Raw genomic sequence first — 21,973 nt, 5'->3', positions numbered from 1 at the left:
AGGTTGGTAAAATTTTTGTGTGCAATTGACAGTAGGAATGCTGTACACAAGTTGAGCACAATTTCATTAGAATGGGCAGTACTCCATGCATCCTGCAATTCATGCCAGGCGTGGATGCACCTTGGCCAGGCCGAAAATGCAACTAGCTCGATGTGCTTTACACAACTACCACTCTACTACCAGATAGTGCTCGGGGAAATTGGGAGCTTTTCTGGCAAGTTTTGTGATCTCTCACCATCAATGGAGTTTTGTGAAAGGTTTGCAGCTTAACTGCTGCCTCTGACAAACAGTATGTTGGAGTAGCTAATAACAGTGGTATTGTGGCATGTGGTGAAAAAGTTTGTCTAGCTGAATAGAAATTTGCACATAGTCAAACTCCTTTATGTATTCAGTTGATTTTTTTCTTTGTCATCGTTGGATAGCTTTCAATCCCTCTGGTTGGAGAGTTGTCATTACACTGAGCAACTACTACACAAAGCTAATCCCATTCCTCTTTACCAGACTATATTCTACCTTGAAGCCTTGCAAAAGAGGCACATCTTGAGTTTACACACACCTGTGCTGTATGCCTACCTCCTCAAATGTGGAAAAAGTTCGAAATACCTTGTGGCCTGAGCATGCCATCTGCAACTTGTAGTTGCATTGTACTTGAAGGAAGGGCATGAATATGTGCACCTCTTCATTCCTGCACCTGCAATGTGTGAGGTGTTGTGGCTTATCCATAGCTTCTGCATTTCAGAAATGTACACCACAAGATCTTTCAACCTGCCTCATCCAGGCAATGTTGCATCCTATGCCATTTTCGAAATAGGACATGGCTCCGAGTTCCCATATGCTTCAGCATCAGCTGAAACCACTAAATGCCAGTTTTACTCAACCAAGCAATGTTGCATCCTATGCCGTTTTGGAACTAGAACACTGTTCTGAGTTGTTCCCACATGCTTCAGCGTTACTGATGTCGGTTTCACTCGATGCCAGTTCAGAAGTAGGACACAGCTCTGTACTGGCCCTGTCAGCAGCATCAGCCGAGATCAGTCCAAACGAAAGCAGCTCGGAGAGGGCCAGTGCATGCCAGCCCCGGTTGGCCTTGGGGCTGGCTGGGCTTGGGTGGGTCAGGCAGAGCACTCTAGGTGGTTTGAAGGAACCGTCGCTTGTGGCGAGGGCTGCCAGTGCCCTGTCCCTTGCATAGCATCCTATGCCAACGACAATCTCTGGCCTCAGTAGGTTCAGCACAGACAGCAAGGCTGCATCACAGATGGCCTGCAAAAGGCACCACAGGTAAAAATGTTTGTCCCCTTGATAAAAATTTAGACAACACTTAGCTGCAACTATATGAGCCAAAGTTGTAGTGTATCCTGTATTGCACACCCTGTGGTACAGGTATTTTTTATGGCCATGCAGAAGACTGACAAGAAGGACTACAATTAAATTTGGACTAACTAATGCGAGCATGCGGCGGAGCAGTGAGAATCAAAATAAAGCACAGAGCTAAATATACAAGGTTATGAGGCGCTCAAGAAGGCCAATTTCTTGTTAATACTACAGATTGTTCACTTATGCACACAACATGCTTTTTGATATGGAAGGTCTCAGTTATTTCGCATGTTGGCTTGTTTTTATGAGCAAACAAACTCTTAGTGTCGCAAAGGATGGGATCACAATGATAGCTTGTGCAGTGGTTGGCCAAGTGTGAGTGGTTATCTTTGTCAACTGATTGTCGATGCTCTTTTAGGCGGGTATTAGCACACCGGCCGGTCTGTCCCTATGTAAGAATGGCCACAAGTTAATGGCAACATGTACACAGCACCTATTTTACATCTTACGAACTTGGCGTCTTCTTTTAAAGCACAGATACACTTTTTCTTATTCGTTCTGCGAAACTCTTTGGCCACCACTTCGCACATTCGTTACAGCTTGTCATTAGTGCTGAAAACAAGGTCAATGGCAAACGGGATGGCAACCTTCTTTAATCCGTGGGAAAAACAATTAACACAGGGCACAACAGCAATGTGTTTACATTGTGTATCATCTCTGATTCTAGACTTCTCTGGTTCAACAAGCTGAACTATTTTGGCAATTGTTTCAGCCACTCTGCCAAGCGGTGGCCAATCAAAAAGTGTGCCAAAACGATGAATGTGCTTTAAAAGAAGACACAAAGTTTGTAAGATGTCAAATAGGGGTACCGTACATGTTGCCACTCGCCGTGGTTGCTTAGTGGCTATGGTGTTGGGCTGCTGAGCACGAGGTTGAGAGATTGAATGCTGGTCACGGTGCCTGCATTTCGATGAGTACCAAATGCGAAAAAACTCGTGTACTTACATTTAGGTGCTCATTACAAGAATCCCAGGGGGTCCAAATTGTTCTGGAGTGCCCCACTACAGCATACCTCATAATCAGTTTGTGGTTTTAGCACGTAATACCTCGTAATTTAATTTTTTTTACATGTTGCCAGTAACTTGCGGCCATGTTTACAACATGCCAAAGTGGGTGAATTAGGCTAAGAATGCTAGCTGCATTAAAAGGTAAGGAGCGATTTTTTATAATGAACAGCTATCAACTCTCCCAACTTTCAGTATTTTTACAATTTAGTCATTGCTTTGTTCATGGCACAAGTGATGTGATCCCATCGTAGACCATAACTAATATACAAACCAAGGTACTTAAACTGATCAACACGGAGAATTGCATTTCTGTTAACTTTATAAGTAAAATTTCTGGCAGAACCCATCTTGCGATTCTGATGCGATAAGCATTCAAGTAACGTTGCAACACACTGTATTGCTATAGACACACCAGTATTACAATCTGTGGGGTAAAAATGCTACTCGCATTAATACGACCATATACAACAGCGCCACCACAGATTACAGTGTCTACACGTTCGAACACCACAAAGGAAGCTTCACCAAGTCCTTTCAGTAAAAGGTATTGAACGACCATGAGCTCACTAAATGGGGGCCTCCCAACCGCAGCTTTTGTTCTACTGGCACTGAAGAATTGGGGTTCAGGTAGCTGACTTCGAATACACTAGAGCACGATTACACACGCACCTTATTTAAGCATAAACTTTATTTTCATTGTGAGCTAGAAGAGCATGCAATCTCAATTTTATCTGTTGGACATGCATTTTCCTTTCTTGTTTTGTGCACAAGCGAAACATTCCAAAGGCTATAATAGCTGACGGCAGCAGCATGACAAAGTAGGTGAATGAGGCTAGGAATGCTAACTGCATTAAAAGGTAGGGAGTGATTTTTATTTGTAATGGACATAATGGCACACTTTTTATGATTTATAGACATCTGCCATTTCTCACACCACTGTGCAAAGCTATCTACTTGTGCTTGCAGGTTTCATTTATCAGAGCGAGAAGTAATCACAGAACAGACAATGCAATTATTTCCATAGCATCTTGTGTTTACATTCAAATCAATAATGCTATTAATGTAGAGAAGAAACAGTAAGGGCCCTAGAATAGAGCCTTATTGTGGTGCTTCCAAAACCATAAGTAACATTTTAGGATGGTCTTTGTCCAACTTTTCCTGTACCTGACCCCCTTCAATTATACCAAACCCACCATGATGCTCTACTTTTATAAGCATTAGAATTTACTTTTTTCAATGATACAGATACATTTACATTTTAATTTATTTAAAATACATTAACGACAGCAGAGAAAGCTATGAAAATGCATGTTCTTTAACAAGGATTGATTTAGTCATGTATTTTAATAAGAATGTATTAGCTGTCTTGATAAAACCATATCTGCTTAACCCCAATTCCATAATTTTGGTGGAACAAATCACAATGCAATTTGGAGGCCATGTTTGGTGAAGTTTTCTATGTGGCGACCGAAGGTTTACATCGCCATTTGCCTTTCCGTTTCGCTGTCCCTCCTGTGGCCAAAACTAACATTACACTCGGCATAAAAAAAAATTATTTCAAGTGTGATATGCGTGCTCATATTACTTTTAAAGAAAATGGTGTTAAAAGGGTATGGGTACCTCTGTTTCGGCAAGGAGAATGAACATATAGTTGGAGCTTACATGACCTGAAAAAGGCTCAAGCCCCTTTGGGGGTCATGGCCTGCAGTTTCAGAGACATTGTTTTAAAAGGTGTGTTACCAAAGAGAACATGTTGCTGCCAGGAAATCAGGTAAAATTGAATCTGCTTACAAATCAGAATTTTCCAAAGTGTGTGACAGCTCTTGAAGTAATTTAAGATGAAAGATCGTGTCAAAAGACCTTCTAAAAAAAGAGTTCTTTGCAGATGTATGCCCACTTGACCAACTGATACATCGAAGACAGCGAAGCTGTATAAGTGAGTTCTAAGTACTAAAGGTCTGTTCGCTGGCTGTTTCCACTGCCGTAGTCCTACAAAAAATGCCACAGCCAGTGAGTTACCATGGTGGGCCAAAAAAGACTATGGAGGACAGCACCGCACAACATGCCTGAAGATGCTGCCGGGCTTCAAGTGGCAGCCGGTTGGGTGTCAGGTTGGCACCAGATGGGAGCAGGAATGAAAGGGGACAGTAGTTGTGCACGAACCAGGGACCTCGAAGCAGCTTCCCACCAGCAGTGAGCTCGCGAAGTAGGCCCCAGAAGCGATGGCCACTCACCTGCACAATGCATGCAAAACACACATGCAGCTGTCTTTAACATTACGCTGTTGCGTGGTTCTTCTTTAGCGTGTTACATTATTGCGCTAACCAAGACCAGCTCGTGCAATGCATCTACCAGTGTTTCTCAGTCAACACTACAGGGTCATATACAGAACATTTCTTCCAAAGGTATCATCTTATTCAAGCTGGGACTAGCTGCTTTCTGCTGTTTGTTTGTACATGAATTCACTAAATTAGAGTCTTTCATTTTACACACTCGAGCTTGTCTTAATCACATGAAAGCTCAATCCAGACAAGGTGTCTACACAACTACAGTCGGCCCATGCACGCACAAAGTAGCCTTTTGGAATTATAAAGAGCAACAATTCTCTTATTACACACAGATGAAGTCAGTACTTCAAAATGCTGCATAATGCCCAGCTGATGTCCAATTAACTTGCTTACCCTCAGTTTAACTTTATTTGAAATCATTTTTATGAACAGCATTTAGAGGAAATGTAACATGGACCAAGAAGGTCCAGAGCACTTCATGCCTCGCCATTATCTTTAAAAAAAAAGCTATTTCAGCAAGATAAAGAAAAGACAAACAGAATGGAGATGAATGTGCCCAGTCCAGTCAGCTGTTGCTCCTGCGATACAGAGGCCAAGCCAGGTAATCAAGCATCTCTTGTGGTCCTGTCCAGCTCTTGGAAGGACTGCAATGGAGGCACAAATACACCTGCCAACATGCCTGAATTCCCAGGCCATTACTGGCTACCTCTAGGAGTTCATCAAGGTGTGGACCTTCAAAACAGATATGGTACTAATCCTCTTCCCCATGTAGTCCCATGTGCCAGCTTTTGTAACAAAATTTTCACATCCTGAAAGCTATGCCTGCTTCTATCAGTCACCAAACAATCCCATTACAGTGAGCCATTTCTTGCAGTTCTGGCAGCTGAAATGCTTGGCCCAATTTCATAAATGGTCTCTGCATCGGCCCTGCTATGTTGGGAGGTATTTCAATGTCACTAGTTCTGAATAGGCTCTTTGTAAAAACACTCGAGTCAACTTCCTTTCTGTTGTTCCATACCCTGTAACACTCAACTGTGCTGCCAAGACATGACAACACTTATTCACACACAAGCAGTGCCACAGCGCTGCCATTTCTGATGGTGCCCTTAGTATAATAGTTGCTTACTTCTGTTAAAGAAAGATGAGCGGTTTTCTACATTCATTGAGGGAACCAGCTCTTAACATTCATTTGCTTTGCTTCTGTTTTCCCACGAGTAAAGGTCAAGCTGCTCTCGACTCTGCAAGCCCTTGTCCAAGTTTAGGTAGCTGCCACCCTCGCAGAACCTCATGCTCGAAAGGAACTGTTGCCTGCCTCACTCCTGGTACAGCCAAGGCCCAACACAGGCCTTCGAGGATGCTCGTGAGCTGGCTTTGTCACTTGGCCTTGGATCCCAAGCCAGCCAACAACGTGTGCTGTGTCTCCAAATGGCACCTGCAGGAAGAAACTGAATTTTTGATGTCTATTAATTGTATATGGCTGTTACCTAACCAACGCTCCTGTACTCTCATTTTTAAGAATGTTGCACCTCTTCGAGTGTTACTGCACAATAATAGTTACCATTATACTTGTGACCATTTCCATTCTGTTGTTTAAGTGATCTGTGCCCCTTTCCACCACTGATTCAGATTGTGACTCTAACAACCGGCAAGGCCTCAATAGATGTAATCGTACATGCCTGCATCCCACTGAGCTCAGTGTTGCTTTCAACTACCATTTGATATTCAAGTCCAGTGTATCAATATTATTCCACACAAGCAGCATTGTGGAGAATTTGGCTCGTGCAATATGTAGTGTTTAACAGCCTCAAAGTCTTCCTTAAAGTAATATTTAAACCTCCGTTTATGCATGCCATGAACTGCACAATATCCTTGAACTTCGGTGGGAGCACTTCCTTTAATTGCTGCAAGGATACCTTTGACTCAGTCTGGTTTTACAAATACGGTTTGTTAGCATATCCATTATGAGTGTTTTTTGTTTTTTTTTGCTGAATGTGTGTATGTGTAAGTTTCCTAACAATAAAATTAACATTTTGTTATGTTTTTCAGTCTATGCCATCAGGAGTAACACCTCAGGAATTTGGTTACGCTAACCTCTTTAGCTCTCAACAGTGTTGCTCCTTGTTTTCAGTGCGGTTGATGAGAATGTATTTTTGGTTGGGTGTTCTTGTGCAAAGTTGCATATATTATTGGCATATTATAAAAAGTGAAATTTTCATCTAAATGTGAAGCTTTGGATTTTATGTATGACTTACTGGTGAGATGTGTGTGAATTGTCACCAGTGGGCTGAAGGAAAATCTCTGCAAAACGTCCATTAAGAATGAAACTCCGAGTGCTTGCTTTAAATTAATTGTTTTTGCAATACAGCAAACTGAAATTATCATCAACATTATTAAATATCACATTTGCCATAACAAGTCTGCATAAAATACCACGTTAACCATAAAAAAGACATGCAAGAAAGCATGCCACATGATAACAATGACCCTAAACTCACCCCTTCGTATGGTGGCTGCATTAAATAATTTGCAAAGCAGAGCATTAGGCACCTGGTAATAGGAAAGTAGCACACAGGCATGATTGATAATCAAATGCTTATGCAGCTATCACAAACATGCACTCTGAACTCGTATCATGACATGAAATAAATGAACATGAGCTATACTGCAAAATGAAGAAACACAGCTTTCTGCTTTGGTCACATTTCAACCATTGGCAAGCATATGTACACAGCCAAACAGCTTCGTATTTATAGTGGTATATGCTGCCATGTTTATTAGTACTATGTCTTGGTGTAGGTGCAATCCTTGAATCTGTAAACCATCAAACTTAATTACCTTAATTACAGAAAGCGTTGGCTTGAGTGTCTAGCTTATTTACCACCAGTAGCAATGTGTACTGCTGCATGTCATCTGATACATCGGGGTATTCAACTTCCATCATGAGTTTTATTGGCTAGCAATTCAACAAAACTGCAGCTGCCAGTGGAGACAGGTCAGAAGTTGTTCTCTTTTAATGTGCAAATTTCTTATCTTGTGATGCGCACACTCAATTTTACCAGTTGAATGCCCACGACTGAACCAGCAAGCGAACAAAATGATAAGAACCACACATTTGCACCTCGCTTATCACAGTCCTCAGTAAAGTGGTGACAGATTCTTATGATTATTATATATGCCAGCTAGGGGTCACTAGGTATATGCCACTCTACAATGAACCTCTTTGGCACCAACTTGGATAACTGTATATATGCCACTGGGCCTCTCCATAATAATCATAATGAGAAACATATAATAAATCACACGCCCATCATAAAATAGATGGCTAATTGCATTAGCCTTGCCAATCACCTCCAAATCACCACTGCCGTCAATTTGTACAATTATATGATCTACAGCACATGCAGGCGAAATGCGACAGTGTATAAAGTCGGGCGGAAAAGACAATCCCTCTTATTTAAATAACTAATGCTAAATCTAACCCAGGGTTCACCAGATCCCTACACTCACTATGAAACAGGAAAAAATGCCGCTACGGTAGTTCTAAGTGCTTGTACACGCAAGCAGCTTGGGACACACACATGCAACGAAAGCTTAAAAATTTACTGTTCTGCCCAGTCTTCAACTACAGATAAATACTTCACTCATGAATTGCCCTCTCTCTTAAATTCTACTCCCTGAAAATTCTGACAGATAATAAGCCCGTATCAGGACCACTTCCCTTTCAGATATTCACTGTGCTTCTACTTTCAATACTTATTTTCTCTTCTATAGTCCCCACAGAAGATCAGTCTGATCTGCCGGATGTACTGGAATTCAACTACCAATATATGTCACCTACAGCAATAGTTGAAGGTGTCGCATGCCTGCTAGATAACCTCAAGCTAATCACATCCTGTGCCATCAACGACATTAATGTAATTCTCTAAAAGACTGTTATAGTGTCTAGTAAAATTCTGTCTCACATCTTCAGGCAATCATTAAAGGGTGGCATATGCTGCCCTCAGACTGGAAATAGCAAAGATTATATCCGTATTTAAGTCAAGTAGTAAATATGCACAAAAATACTACCATCCAATATCATTAACATCTCTGTGCTGCAAAACGTTACAACATGTACATATTTGCATCAAATTACAGCCACCTGGAAGCCAACAAATTTTTTTTAATAATCAAGACAGATTTTTGAGAAATTTCTCATGTCAAATGCAATTATTCAAATTAACAATTGATTTACATGCTAACATGGAAGAGGATCTACAATGTGATTGTGCTTTTCTAGACTTCTTGAAAGCGTTTGACCTCGTAGCACATTGCCATTTGATTTTGAAATGATCTTCTCTTACACTAACATGGATTTGAAATTTTCTATCTAATCGTCAGCAATTCACAACAGTTAATAATTTTTTCTCCTCTCTTTTACGCATTACTTCAAGTGTACTACAAGGAATGGACCGTTACTATTTCTAAGATACATTAATGACTTACAGAATAACATTTCCTCACACGCACACATTTTTGTGGGCGACTGCATTCTTTATCTTTCTATCAAGGGTGCCAACGATCATACAATCCTCCAAGAAGATGTAGAACTTATTTCTATTTGGTGTAACGCTTGATTAATGAAGCTAAGCATTTCTAAATGTAAAATTCTCTTTGAGCCAAAAGCATACTAACACTATGTTTTTTTATGACAGAAATTTAACATCACTATTTTGCACAATACCCAATATAAATATCTTGTTGTTAACCTAACTTCGACTCTTTCGTGATCAATGCACAAATATATGCACCAATTCTTTGAGATAATTAGGGTACATGCGCTGCAAGTTACATAATTCAAATAAAGCTATTCGTAAACTAGCTTACCTAACATTTGTTCAACCTCAACTTGAAATGCTGCATCCATCTGGTCTCCCCAGCAGAAATATTTGATCGAAAAACTCGAAGCCTGTTCAGAATAGGGCTGGGCGTTTTATTTCACATTGTTATGACTACAATGAAAGCATAACACAAATTTAACTCGACTTCCCACTCAGCTCTTGCATGATCGGCGTGATATAGCCCTGCTATCATTTCATAAATACATCCACAACACAGCGCCATCAGTTCTGCATCTTGAACCTCCTTATTACAGCTCACAATGGTTGTACCAATCGGTTCAATTTCATGCATATTTACAGTAAGACTAATTAATTTTTAACTGCTCCAATTTTCCCAGAGACATTCGCCTTTGGAACGACCTTGCTTACACCATAGCTACTGAGAGTGACCAAGAAAATTTTCGGCTTCTTCTAATAACGCATTTTTCAAAAAACTCTACATAACCCAACATTCTACATAGTGTTTTTGTTTCTTTCCCGTTATTGATGTGCAACTATGCGTCAAATACTGTTTTGTAATAGCCTAAATATGTCCTGCTCACTCTGCAATTCTATTGTTTATATTTTCCAGTGCGAAATTTTTTGTTGTTGAATGAGCTGTAGCGTTCAAAAGCGTTCGGTTTGTTTGTTGTACATTATGTGACACATATATTACTGCATATTAGAGCCTCTCTCGCCGAGTATTTTTTTTTTGTATGTGTATTCACATATGTATTCTGATTATGTCCATGTTATAATCTTTGATTGTACTTTCCCCCTTACACAATGCCGGGCCCTGTAAGGTATCTTTAAATAAATAAATAATATACAAACTGCACCCCGTTTTGAGCCATGCCGAAGGGGCCAGGGTTCATGCCAAGAAATAGCACTGCCTTCCTAGTCTTGCAGTATTTACGCACATAGCATTCGTGCGTTTCGCGGGCGTATTCCAGGGGATTGTAGATGTGGGAAACTTTGGAGCCGTACGGAATCCGGCAAAGCAGTTCGCTCTGCTTCCGTTCGATGGCAAGAAAAGCGTCCGCAATTTCACTGCCGGCGGCATCATTGCAAGTCATGCGCACCGCCAGCTCTTCACGCTCTCCTGACGTCTCGCGTCTCCCTTGTGAGCAGATGCGGAACTCGATAACTCGACAATTCGTAGCGTACCCCCGAACCACAGCTCAGCCACCACTGCAAAACAAAAACCGTAACAAAAACTATGCCGTAGCCACCGATAGTCAGACGAAGCAAGAAAAAAAGCCAATTAGAGCCTTCTGTCCCGGCGAAAAATTGATTTTAATGATTTTAATAGCGGTGCCACACACGGCCACTTTTGATCACGGAATTTTCGACCGCGATTGGCTCTCTTACGCTGATTGAGCAAAGAAACCAATCGCGGCCGAGAAATTCGATCCGGATCGGGTTCGATTGCGATCAAAAGAGCGCCGTGTGACCCCTGTAAAATCGAATTTTAAAATTTAATCGAAGCTGTACTGTTTTTAAGCCAGTTATAAGCACGTTCCAATAAAAACATTTGTTGGTCAAAATATTTTGTTCATTGAATGGCTGCCACTGCGTACCTTTGGCGCTGCCGACCACACCGAAACAAGCGGTTCAGCCGACTTTGTAATATTGGAGTCCCACCTTGCTGAGCCAGCAAGCAGGTAAACAAACATACGAAGTTGCGACGTGCTGCTAGTGGCCAGTGCTTCGCCTGCTGCTGTTTCCAAAACCGTTCGTCGGCCCGATTCTCACCGAGTCTCCTCGTAACGTCGCGGTCCGTATCAGCGCGGGATGGTGCTTGTGTGATGTGTCGCTCGTAGAATCGCCGCCGCCCGCACGTAAACCCGCGGGGCTGGGCGGGTGCCGTGTACTACGCATACACGATGATCGCCCCGCCCGCCTCATCGGCGGCTGCAGCCGCACGCTGAACAGCTGACCGCCCAGCGCGTAGCGGCAGCGACGAGATGGCAGCGAAGGACGTGGCCCGCTCGCCGTTCGAGTTCCTCAGCCTGGTGCCGCAGGGCCATGAGAAGGCGCTCAAGCTGGCCGTCTACAACACGGCCACGCTCGTGTTCGCCGCCTTCGTCAGCGCCGCCGGTGTGGCCGTGTATTTCATACTGCAGCCCTTCCTCGGGCCGCTCCTGTGGGCGCTCCTCTTCGGGTCGGTGCTGCACCCGTTCAAGCGGTCGCTCTGCGTGCTCCTGGGCGGCTGGCTGGACGCGCTGCGCGAGGCGGGCACGCCTCTCGCCGTGGGCGTCTTCTGCCTGCCCTTCCAGGTGGTGGACAGCGTGGCCGAGCGCGCCTGCAACACGGTGCTGCAGTACTTCAAGTGGTTCCTCGCCGCCTCCATACTCGTGCCCATCGTCTACTTCGCGCACCACTTCCTGCCCGTCACGGTCGCCTGGAAAGTGTTCGCCGTGCTGCGTGTATTCTACCACATCGTGTCGGCGACGTTGGAGATCTTCTCCTCGGGATGGATGGTAGGTGCACTGTGCCGTCCGCCTTCTTGTGGCCCAATGTTCGTCCGGCCAGCCTTCTATGAGAAGCGAGAGAGTGTCGCAGTGCATCAGCGGTAGCGTCGTTAGGGACGTCTGCTGGCTGTTCTTGCTGCGATCGCGGTCTCACGATAACACCGTGGCGATCTGAACCTACTTTTTTTTTTTTTTCGGGCGCATCGCAATGCTGCGATGTGGGAACAGCGAGCAAAATTAAGCATCATTGCAGCTCTGATTGCATCATGCACCTCTGACTAGCCTTCTTTGCGAAAACGCTCGCGATTTCCTCGTCACCCGTAGCCTTTCTTGAGCAAACGACAATATAGTTGGTTTCAGTTTGAATGAGCCGTGAAGGTTGTCCTCAAACAACTTCTCGCCCACCTACCTGGGTGGCTCTGTGGCTTCGGCATTCTGCTGTGCAGCAAGAAGCAACGGGTTCGAATCCCGGCCGCGGCTGCCGCACTCGTACGAGAGCAGAATACGAATATACAGAAAGCCTCGTATGCCGAGCCTTGAGCGCACGTCATAATTACTGCGAAGTACGCTAGCGCGGTTTCTCGTAGCCGCCCCGAGTTTCTTTGGGGCATTTAAGCCCATACATAAATCACTCAATCTTTCTACTATGGTGGAATGAAAAATGGTTTTGGCACGTACTAGTTAGATTGTGTCACATGCCCCTGTGTTGCGGATGCTATTTGATGTAGTTCCATGGGGAATGCGTTGACCCATGGCCAGTCAAGATGACGTCTTTCTGTTATTTTCGTTTAACTATTTTGCGCCTATGCACTGCGTTGTAAGCTAACCATCTCGGCACAAAGTCGAAGCAGGTGTTGTGTCACAAAACCTGATGCTCGATGGGGAAATGTTGTTTGTGTGCAAGAATGCTTAACCACTCTTGTTGGCTTCAGCTCAGTAGAGCAGAACAGAGATTTTCTTTTGGCCCTGCAGCAATCTGCGTCTGTCGCTCGCTCTGGTGCAGGACCCCATTAGAGACCTCTTGGGGATGAGACGCAAACACATTCAGCTTTGAACTTTGTTTGCTTCCTGTGCTCGTTGCCAGCTCTAATTTCTCATGGGGCGGTGTGGGGAGGGAGGGTGATCCTGCGGCTTTTTTTGAAGCCTGCTACTTTGCCTTGGGTTGAGACTTGGCTCCAACCCAGCTGCTTGCAAAACAACTGCCTCGGACGTTTGTGCTCAGTCAGAGATACATACAGTTGTTGGTGCCCTCGTGTGCCATGTATTGCTTGTGCGGTGACTGCTGGTACATCAAACGACTGTTTACTCCTGCACAGTGAACGGTGCCATTAGTTTGCCGACTGGGCTCGCAGTTGTCATGATGAGAGCGATAACACAAGCTGGTTCGGCTGTTCACCTTCTTGAAGTGGGCTGGTGCAATGTTTCGAAACAGCACACCGATTGAAGATACCATTGTTGTTGGGTGCGGAGAGCTGACAAGAAAGGGCTTATCCAGTGTTTCTACTCTGGGAGTTGGGGGATTGTTGCAAGCAGTTAGGTTGTCTCCTTTGTTTTTTCTTGTTTTCTAAAGTAGAAAGAGCTAGCCTTCACTGTTCGCTACTACATCTAATAGGTTCCAATATGTGATAAAATCAAATACCAGAATCATCCCTGGAAATTTTTCGGCAAATGAATACCTGCAGCACGCAGCTATAGTCTGTACTGAATTGTATTCATGCGGGGTAGGCTTCTATCAAGTCACTTTTTTTGCGGTGACAACTGACTTTCCAACTTGTTTTGTGTGTGCGGGCTAACTTGCACAACAACTGGATACTTTTGGTCATGAGGATAGCACTCTGACTAAAACAGCGGCGTCGAATCAGATCTGCTGCTTTTCATGCTTCTGACCATAACTGTTTGCGTCACTGGCAGGCTCCAATCATATAATCAGCAAGATAATCTCGAAGACTTGGACAATAGCCCGCAAAGTGGTGAAACCTTGCGGGATTCCGCAGAATGGATATGCCATAATTTAATGTCCCTCTGCCTTGAGGTGCAGACTAATATGGCCTCGCTCTGTGATCATCAAGCCTCTTCGTTAGCTCAGGTGGCCAAGTGACCGCCCAAGAAATCCCGGCTTTCAACTTTTCTTTTTCCAGAAAATTTTTATTCGTTTGTAAAGCCATCTTTCTGAGAAACCTGTTTCAGGTTTTCTTTGTAGCTACGTGCTACAGTAGGGAATATTACAATTTTCCTCTCTGAACATCATTCAGTTCATGATGTGCTTAGGCTGCCACCACAGTTCATCTGAAAGGTTCAACAAAATTTAACCTTTCCTGCTGTTCCAGAAGGCTGGGTAGAAAATCTAGGTTGGAGGAGTGTATAAATCGCTGCTGACAAGAGAAAGGCGCACCTTTGTTGCCAGCCCCCTCCTACCTCTTTATTTGTGTGTCTATAAATTTATTTTCAAGTGCTTCTACTGTTATGCAGTCTATTTGAGGAGCTGCTTGTAGATTTAATTTAGGGTGTCCCCCTCACAGTTGTGAACTTTGGGACACTCTATCGTGCAACCTAGTTTATAATTGCTCAAATGTGCAACATTACTGTAATGAAACATAAATCTGGAAGCCATTGCACAAAACATTAAGCTTAGCTATGCAACTGAAAGGACTTTTCAAAGACTTGTCCTATTATTGTCCCAACCTACCGCTTACTAGGTTCAGATATATAATAGGTACAATAAATAAATAAATAAATAAAAAGCCTGAACATTGCCAACAATTTGTGGCAGCTTTATTGAAAAGGTCAACAACAAAAATTTTATCACATCTAGCTTTTGCTTAAGAATATGGTATACTGTCAAGAAATGCAATTGTCAGTCTATAAATGAAACCCCATTTAGTGTGCTTTCACCTAGTAATAATGTTTTGTGTAAAAGATATGCCACTGCTGCAGAAGATATATATATTCCTATAAAAAAAGGTTAATTAACGGTGAGGCAGCAATTTACATTTATGCAAATGTGTACTTAATTCATGAACTGTTCATAAATTAGCTTATAAGTCACTCTGCATAGGTAATAATTATTGATAGATTCAGGGTCACAGCTTCGCAAAGTGAAAGCTATGCTCCAAGTCAGCTGGGAAACATGTTGGTATTAAACATTTTGTGAATTATATTTGCTAAAATTTGCAATCTTTTTTTTTTAATGCTAACATAAGCTTTACAATGTGAGGCCTCAAATTGCTATTTCTTTTATTATTTTTTTAAAGAATAAATTTCATAATGTTAGTTTTTTATTGTTTCTGGGGGCACAGTGTATATATAATGACAAGTGATAATGAAGTAGTTCCCACAATCGTCTGATGCGTGGTAAGTACAAGCTGTGACGAGTTTATTTTTATAAGGTGATTGTGACTTCCACGATAAGCACGCTTGGACATTAATCACCAAGACATGTAGACCTTATATGCAAGGTGCTGCTATGATGTGTTCATGTCTATCTTTTCGCTAGCATTCACTTGTGGGATGCTGCAGGAAAAGAAAACAGGTTGCTCAACAGCAGAAATTACTTTTTAAAAATTTTTCGAAAGCCTGCCTTTAGGCATAATCAATAAGTGGTTAAAGAATGCCTTAAAAAGTGATTCATTGTAATTGCCGTTTCGATGGCACCACCACTTGGCATGGATAGGGAGCTACCTACAGACAAAACACGTCCTGTCTATAGGATAGTCGTCAACGATGTGCAGTTGCAAGTGCGCATGCCACTAGTTGCAAGTGTGCATGCCACTTGATGCCACACTTGAGAGCTCAAAGTTTGGCATAATGAAGCACGTCGTGGAAAATCCAAGAGGCCTACAGCAGCTGTATGACTATGGCTTACATTTGACCATGCAAGAAGTAGGTTTATAGTTGCATGTGTGGCTGTCATGGTACATAACATTACATACCTGAATCATGGTCACTGGATGGATCAATAGGTAGCCGAGTTAACTAACTTAACTTTCAGTGCAATACTGAGGGAAAAGGTGGTGCATAATGAATGAGACTCTGGTGCATAGAATAAGAAAGGAAAATGCGACGCTATATGAGAAGTGAACTGGAACACTGTATTGGAAGTTATGACTCTTAGGCAAATAAGATGCAAGACCAACTCACTCTGTGGCTTGTTTGTGCGACTTAGTTCATCAGCCTGTGTTATATCACCGAAATTCGGAGCATAGCCTCATATTACATGTGCGAATCTTACAGTTCTGTGCAGTGCATGTTAAGCATAAAAGTAGAAACTGAGAAAATTGCAAGACACCACGAAAGACAATGTCCAGAGTCACTGTAGGACAAAAGGAAAGATAAAAAAGGCACATTGTAATAGCGCGTGGCTATCTCGTTGCCATTATTTATCGGCTGGGTATCGGGAACATTGTTCATGCTGCTCTAGACCTGTTGCTGTGCAACAAAAGAGGGAAGGACAGAAATATAAAGAAATGGCAGCTTTAGAGGAGCACTGTGAGACATTTTTAATGTGGCAGATAAAGCTGTCTAGCCACTAGATAATGCTGTCACATACACACGAGCAAATTATTCCTGTACACCTAATATGGGAGCATGCAATTTTGCTCAACAATGCCTGCTCATTCCTGTAATATAACTTTTTAGGCAAGCTATGAGATTTACTGAAAATTATTTTTCGGTGCTAGAAGAGACATACGAAGAGAAGGACATTCACACACAAAACGCCACACACTCTGGTGCTGTGTGTATGTCCTTCCCTTTGTATGTCTCAGCTAGCACCTGAAAAATAATGTTTAGTAAACCTTTCCTTCAAATTCCTGAAATCTCAACCACTTTTTCTGTTTGCTACACGATGTAGCAATAGATATAATGGCTATTGGCCAGATTTTTGTTTTATGTCTGGGAGAGGTGCGCTACATTCCCTCCCGATTCTCCCTCGGCTCTTGCAACACGGGAAAGAGAAAGGTATTCAACGCACAAAGAGGACATTCCTCCCGTGAAGGTAAAAAGGTATTAAAGAGGTGTAAAAGGTGATGCTTTCTCACGGGTGCCCTGACCTCGAATGTAACCAATGACTTAACAGATTCCTGCTGCAACCCATGAGTGGCCTTGTTGCCTGACTGTCACGTGCAATGAGGCAAGCTTATTTATTACCTATTAAAGAGTGGACTTTCCCTACGCAAGTGTTACTTATTGCTCACAGCAATAAACATTGTTAGAGCTGACACTGCTGGTTGCCATATTAGTTCAAACCCAATTTAGCTGCGATTACACGCACTACAAGTTGGGGAGTACTACAGAACGACTGTGTGTGGCTAGATCCAGAGCGAGCCTTCAGCCGCAACCCATAAGTGACCTTGTTGCCATCACATGCAGAGCATAGCCTCACGATGTAGAGAAGACGGGACAGGTGCTATGATAATGCTGTGCTAACATGTAAACTATAAATAACTAGCTCGGTAATAAGTCAATAAGTTTTAGTGAAGTTTCATGCAAGGTGCATTCTGGAAGATCTTAAAAGTTGTTGCAGGACCATTTTCGCTGCTGAAGAATTTAGTGAACACATTGTTGATTGATTGAACACACACTTCACTTGATTAAAGTGTGTGAGAAAAAACTTAATGTGTTGCACTTTGCAGCGTGGCTATGCTCGAACAAGGTTCACCTGTGGCAGCGTCTTACTGTGCTAATGTGTGCAGGTCTGGGGCATGTTGGTGGGCTACATAGGCGCGCTGGTGTTCTGGTGGACACCGCAGACGGAGGGGCCCCTACGTGCTATGTCGCCCGCTGTTTGGCTAGCTGTCATCTGCCATCTGGCCACTGTGGCAGGCATGTGGCGAGTGCCAATCCTGGCCGCGTTCCTGGCCCTGCTTGCCACAGGGTTCCTGGCTGAGCTGCGCGGTGCTACGGTTGAGTGTGGGGAGCATGGTGAGTCACACTGAACTGTTTGCACAAGCTTATGCACATTGTGGTCAAGAACAAAAGAAAACGCACGATCGATATTCAAGCAAGAACTTCTGTAAAAAGCATACGCTAGTACATTGTGTGCTGATACTTGTTATCTAGCCATCCTTTCGACACATCTGCCCCATTGTATCTTCCCCGGTTTCAAAGCTGAAGCAAATAAATTTACAGTCTTGAATGCAAGCCAGTTGTTCTCCTTCCTGTTGATCACGCCATTGATTTGATAGAAGCAGAGTCAGTGAACAGGCAGATTAGATAACAAATGTGTGTTGAGAATATTACGCCTTAGTAGGTGTGGAGTGCAGTAGGACACATGGTATGTGTATGACAGAAAACCCGTGGTCTAATACATCGACCAAACAGAGGCCAAGGGAAGGGAAACCTGCACTGGGCAGTGGATTATTACATGGAGTGCTGGTAATCTTACAGGCATGGTGTGGGTGTTACTGGTGCAGTACAGTGGTGATTGCAGACAGTTAATTTCAGGTCGCCTGTGCACTAACACTTCTTTCTTCAGTGTTACCTGAATGAAGAAAGATAATTTGTGATATAAAGCAGCGAGATTGATCTGTGGTGCTGTTCTGCACTGAATGAAATGGGAAAGAGAAAATGAGGAAGGGTACAGATGAGTGACAAAGAGGATTATAAGTGTATGCAAGTTCATGTCTGGAGGACTGAACATTGAGTTGCACAGTCACAATGCAGACTTTGTTGCTCTAAAATTCAAGTAGCACACATATGGCCCACCTATTTATGATAAATCTGATGTTTAAGCTAGCCGTGAGAACAATGAAGGATTGTACGCTTGTGAGTACAGAACCTATCTATTTTATCCCATGAGGAGGCAGAATACTATATGTACCGGACTGTCAGTTCATCTTTCTTATTTGCCTTTCTGTGGCGACAGTAGAGGCAGTTGTATTTTAGGTTTTTACAGCCGCTGTTCTTTTCTACTGATGTTTTTTCGTATTGCTTATTCCTATCTTGTATTCTCAATCCTTTCCATCTTGCAGTTGCATGCTGGCTTCGCCATTGTAACTTTTCGGACTCAAGCAACCCAAAAGCCATGCGACACAAATTAAGCATTTAAGCATTTAAGCAAAAGCATTTAAGCAAAAGCACACAAATTAAGCATTTTAGAAGATGGTTACAGAATGCAGTCTGCACTGCAAAAAGAAATTTCACCAGCATAGGTTTGGGCGCAGAAGAAAGCTTCAGTTTCCGTGTGTGCTGTATCGGCATAAAATGCAGCTCGAGTTACTTTTTTTTTTTCCCCTGCTGATAACAGTAGTCACCTGCATTATTACCAGTGGTTCTTCCTATAACTGTATGACTGTTAAAACCCAGACAATGGCGTGCCGACTGAGTGGTTTCTCTTGATGCAGGAGCAACAGAGCCCGGTTCACCTTGCGTGAGCACGCTGTACGCAGGTTGGGCTTGGATCACGGGATCACCTGTGGCAGGATCTACTCAGGTGAGACACGCCTGCCCAGCCTTTTGACATCCTACACCACTGGCCTGGTGGATCTGAATGTCAGGCAGCAGCAAAAGCATGCAATTCATTGCTGTTAACTCGTGCTGCAGAGGACAAGCAAAACAACTTTGACTCAAGCAAGTGTAATATCTTTAAACAGGTTTTGAATTGATGACTAAAACTGCACATCAACAATGCGACAGACTGAATGTTAAACACAAAGAACAGCTCTCATCTTATGCCTTAGCAAACTGCTTCGAATATGTGCTTTTTATTGTCTCTGCTCGCTTGCCTGCATTTTTTCATTCTGTGAGACAGGTATGCATTTGCACGTTTAACTTGTATACAACAAAGGGGAGAAAGTGGGTAATCAGGTGTGATCTAGTGAGTGCGCAAGGGCAAATGGATGGCGGGCAGAAAGCCATGTTGATAGTGGCAGAATGACTTCATTGGCTGTGGGTACCTTTAGAGTTCATACATTTTTGACTTGTGCCATTTGTGTTGATGGAGCAGACATGCACAAGAGAACAGTGTCTTGCTGAGCTCTACTCCATCTAACAAACTCTGTGCAGTGTGGTCAAAGTTGCAGGCCAAATCATCCAATCAGGAGATAGAAGCAAAAAAAAAGTTATGCATTGTCTGTTACTAATCTTCCTGCACTCAGTACATGGTTGGACAGCAGAATCACCAAAGAATTAGTCATGTATCCTGGGTAAATCTTTGTTCTGTCTTTGAGACTGCATGCAACCTCTTCCCATTCCTGATTGGCTGGCGTGATCTGAAGCTCTATCTGCACTGTGCAAAGCACTGCAGACATTGAAGTACTGGTATGTGAAAATATTTCTGTGTGTCATAATGTAGCTAGTCTGTAGCACTGGCACTGTACATTACAACTATGTTATGACACGTGGCCCCCTATCCCTGTTGTCACTGTGGGGTTTGGAGATGAGCCAAAGTGTTTGGACCTAGGACCACCTGGGCCCTCCGAAGCCGATCACCAAGAAGCGGGTGTCATTCAGCCTTGAGCCAGACACTGTGTTTCTGCCAGGCATGGCCCCACCAGAGTCTACACACAAGACCTCCCTGTCGTCTCAAGTCAGTGGGCACAGCTGTAAAAGTCTGAAAAGTCACTTGCCTGTTGCATTCCTCGCTAATTGGTGTGGTGTGCTGTGCCCCTGTCTGGTCCCTGCACGTATTCCTCGACTAGGTTTGTTTCCGATGAGTCACTCCTCCTGTACCTCACCTCACACTGGTGGTTGTAAAACTGTAAAACTGTAGTTTAGCAGGTTCGTGAATGTTAGACTGTTCATTCTGGCACTTTAGCCCATTTGCAGGAACGTGGAAGTGGTTGTGTGATGCTTATGGTCAGCGAATTTTGAAGGCTAGAATTAAGGACTCATACAATGTGGGAAATTGGGTGCAGATGTTAGCAGAACAGCATGATGAAGTGGATGAATTCTGGTGCTGTTAAGAATGTTTATAGCTCATCTGTATGGTATGCCCTCATCCATTTACGGCTCATGTATTTTGCATATGAATGTGAGGCATAGTTAGTAAGAATATGAGTTTCCAAATGCTACCATAAACTAAAACAGTCACATAAGAATAAGTAGGTGTAAACAAAAAATCTCTGCTTTCTTGTTTTGCATATTTAGTTCCTTGTTCTTTACTATGTGATGTCCTTCACTCTAGCGTGCACATTAGTGCAGTTCTATGCTGGTGCTAGGCATTCCATCAGCCTATTGTACTGTCGTAGGGTCATTTGTCATTGGCCTATCTTTTATCCAGTAGTAGATGGATACAACCAGTGTACACAGTATTTCATTTACCATGACTTGCTACGCAGTGGCTTCCCCACTGCTGGTACAGCCAAGGCTGCAGCTTCATTTATTTTCCAGGATTATTGTCGCAGATAATAGTGTCAGTGACATTTTCACTCGTAAAACGTCATCGCCATTTAGCTCATGACATTTCAGGAGGCATAAATGTACTTGTCATTTACTTGAATGCAGGTTATCACTCATGTTTGTGCCTTACTCTGCTTTCATTGTTTCTGTCTTGTAATAGTAGCTACTACTACCAGAATTCCAGCCACATAAGTGAATTTCCACTGTTGGGATTTCCAGTTTTCCGTGTTGAGAAATCTCGTGAAGAAAATATGTGGCTACTTCTTGTGGCCAGTGAGTTAAGATGTGGTGCTGTATTGATGGCAGCTGTAAACTTCCTGTAGGAATACACGGCATCCTAGATTTTTTGGTGGGCTGCTCGCTTATTGTACATAGTTTCTTAGCATTACTCCAGAACACTAACAAGTGCAAGTCATGCTTGTGCCTGCGCTGTGTTTTGAATTGTGTGCATGCTACAAGCAAAGTGTTTGAGGTAGTGTTTGGCCACAGTAAGAAAGTGCCGCAGTAAGGAGGAATGCTTATCAGTGGACCCCATTACATGTAGTATGTTGATGTGGGATGTTACGCTGGTGAGCATAGTCAGCACTTGACTGTCTGTGGTCACAGAGCTGGCGAAATTTAGTGGAATTAACTGC

General features: G+C 43.1%; 2 protein-coding genes across 12 annotated transcripts in view; one reads left to right on the top strand and one right to left on the bottom strand.

The window, feature by feature from the left end:
• Positions 1-825: 825 nt before the first annotated feature.
• On the bottom strand, positions 826-11,234 carry Smug (Single-strand-selective monofunctional uracil-DNA glycosylase). 6 transcript variants are annotated; one of them, XM_070537153.1, is made up of 5 exons: positions 11,109-11,234; positions 5,987-6,101; positions 5,207-5,313; positions 4,448-4,615; positions 826-1,260 (listed from the first exon to the last, which is right to left on the bottom strand). In XM_070537153.1, exons 1-5 carry the CDS (start codon positions 11,202-11,204, stop codon positions 895-897), a joined length of 852 nt encoding a protein of 283 aa, XP_070393254.1. In that variant the 5' UTR covers positions 11,205-11,234; the 3' UTR covers positions 826-894. The 6 variants fall into 6 exon arrangements, with proteins under 6 accessions (XP_070393254.1, XP_070393253.1, XP_070393251.1 ...); XM_070537152.1 differs by lacking the exon at positions 11,109-11,234 and adding an exon at positions 10,449-10,750; XM_070537150.1 differs by lacking the exon at positions 11,109-11,234 and adding an exon at positions 10,368-10,749.
• LOC135895885 (transmembrane protein 245) overlaps positions 11,207-21,973 on the top strand; it is a 51,639-nt gene continuing 40,872 nt past the window's right edge. For 3 of the 6 annotated variants that reach the window (XM_070537148.1, XM_070537147.1, XM_065424104.2), the window contains exons 1-4: positions 11,208-12,011; positions 17,693-17,921; positions 19,343-19,431; positions 20,401-20,526. In XM_070537148.1, coding sequence (XP_070393249.1) covers positions 11,496-12,011; positions 17,693-17,921; positions 19,343-19,431; positions 20,401-20,526 — 960 coding nt within the window. In that variant the 5' untranslated portion in view covers positions 11,208-11,495. Of the gene's footprint in view, positions 12,012-17,692; positions 17,922-19,342; positions 19,432-20,400; positions 20,527-21,973 lie in introns of all 6 variants that reach the window. The other 3 variants (XM_070537146.1, XM_065424103.2, XM_070537149.1) reach the window with 2 other exon arrangements.

The sequence above is a fragment of the Dermacentor albipictus genome, chromosome 4 (assembly GCF_038994185.2).
Source record: "Dermacentor albipictus isolate Rhodes 1998 colony chromosome 4, USDA_Dalb.pri_finalv2, whole genome shotgun sequence".
In the NCBI taxonomy this organism is placed as follows: domain Eukaryota; kingdom Metazoa; phylum Arthropoda; class Arachnida; order Ixodida; family Ixodidae; genus Dermacentor; species Dermacentor albipictus.
Note: the sequence above shows the minus strand (reverse complement) of the source record. Positions and strands in the feature narration are given on the sequence as shown.

Coding starts and splice junctions, on each gene's coding strand:
- Smug (XM_070537150.1), bottom strand. CDS start 10,604: ATGACTTGCAATGATGCCGCCGGCAGTGAAATTGCGGACGCTTTTCTT. Junction 6,102..10,367: donor TCGGCATGGCTCAAAACGGG/GTGCAGTTTGTA, acceptor TTCTTCCTGCAG/GTGCCATTTGGAGACACAGC. Junction 5,314..5,986: donor GGGCCTTGGCTGTACCAGGA/GTGAGGCAGGCA, acceptor CCTCCATTGCAG/TCCTTCCAAGAGCTGGACAG.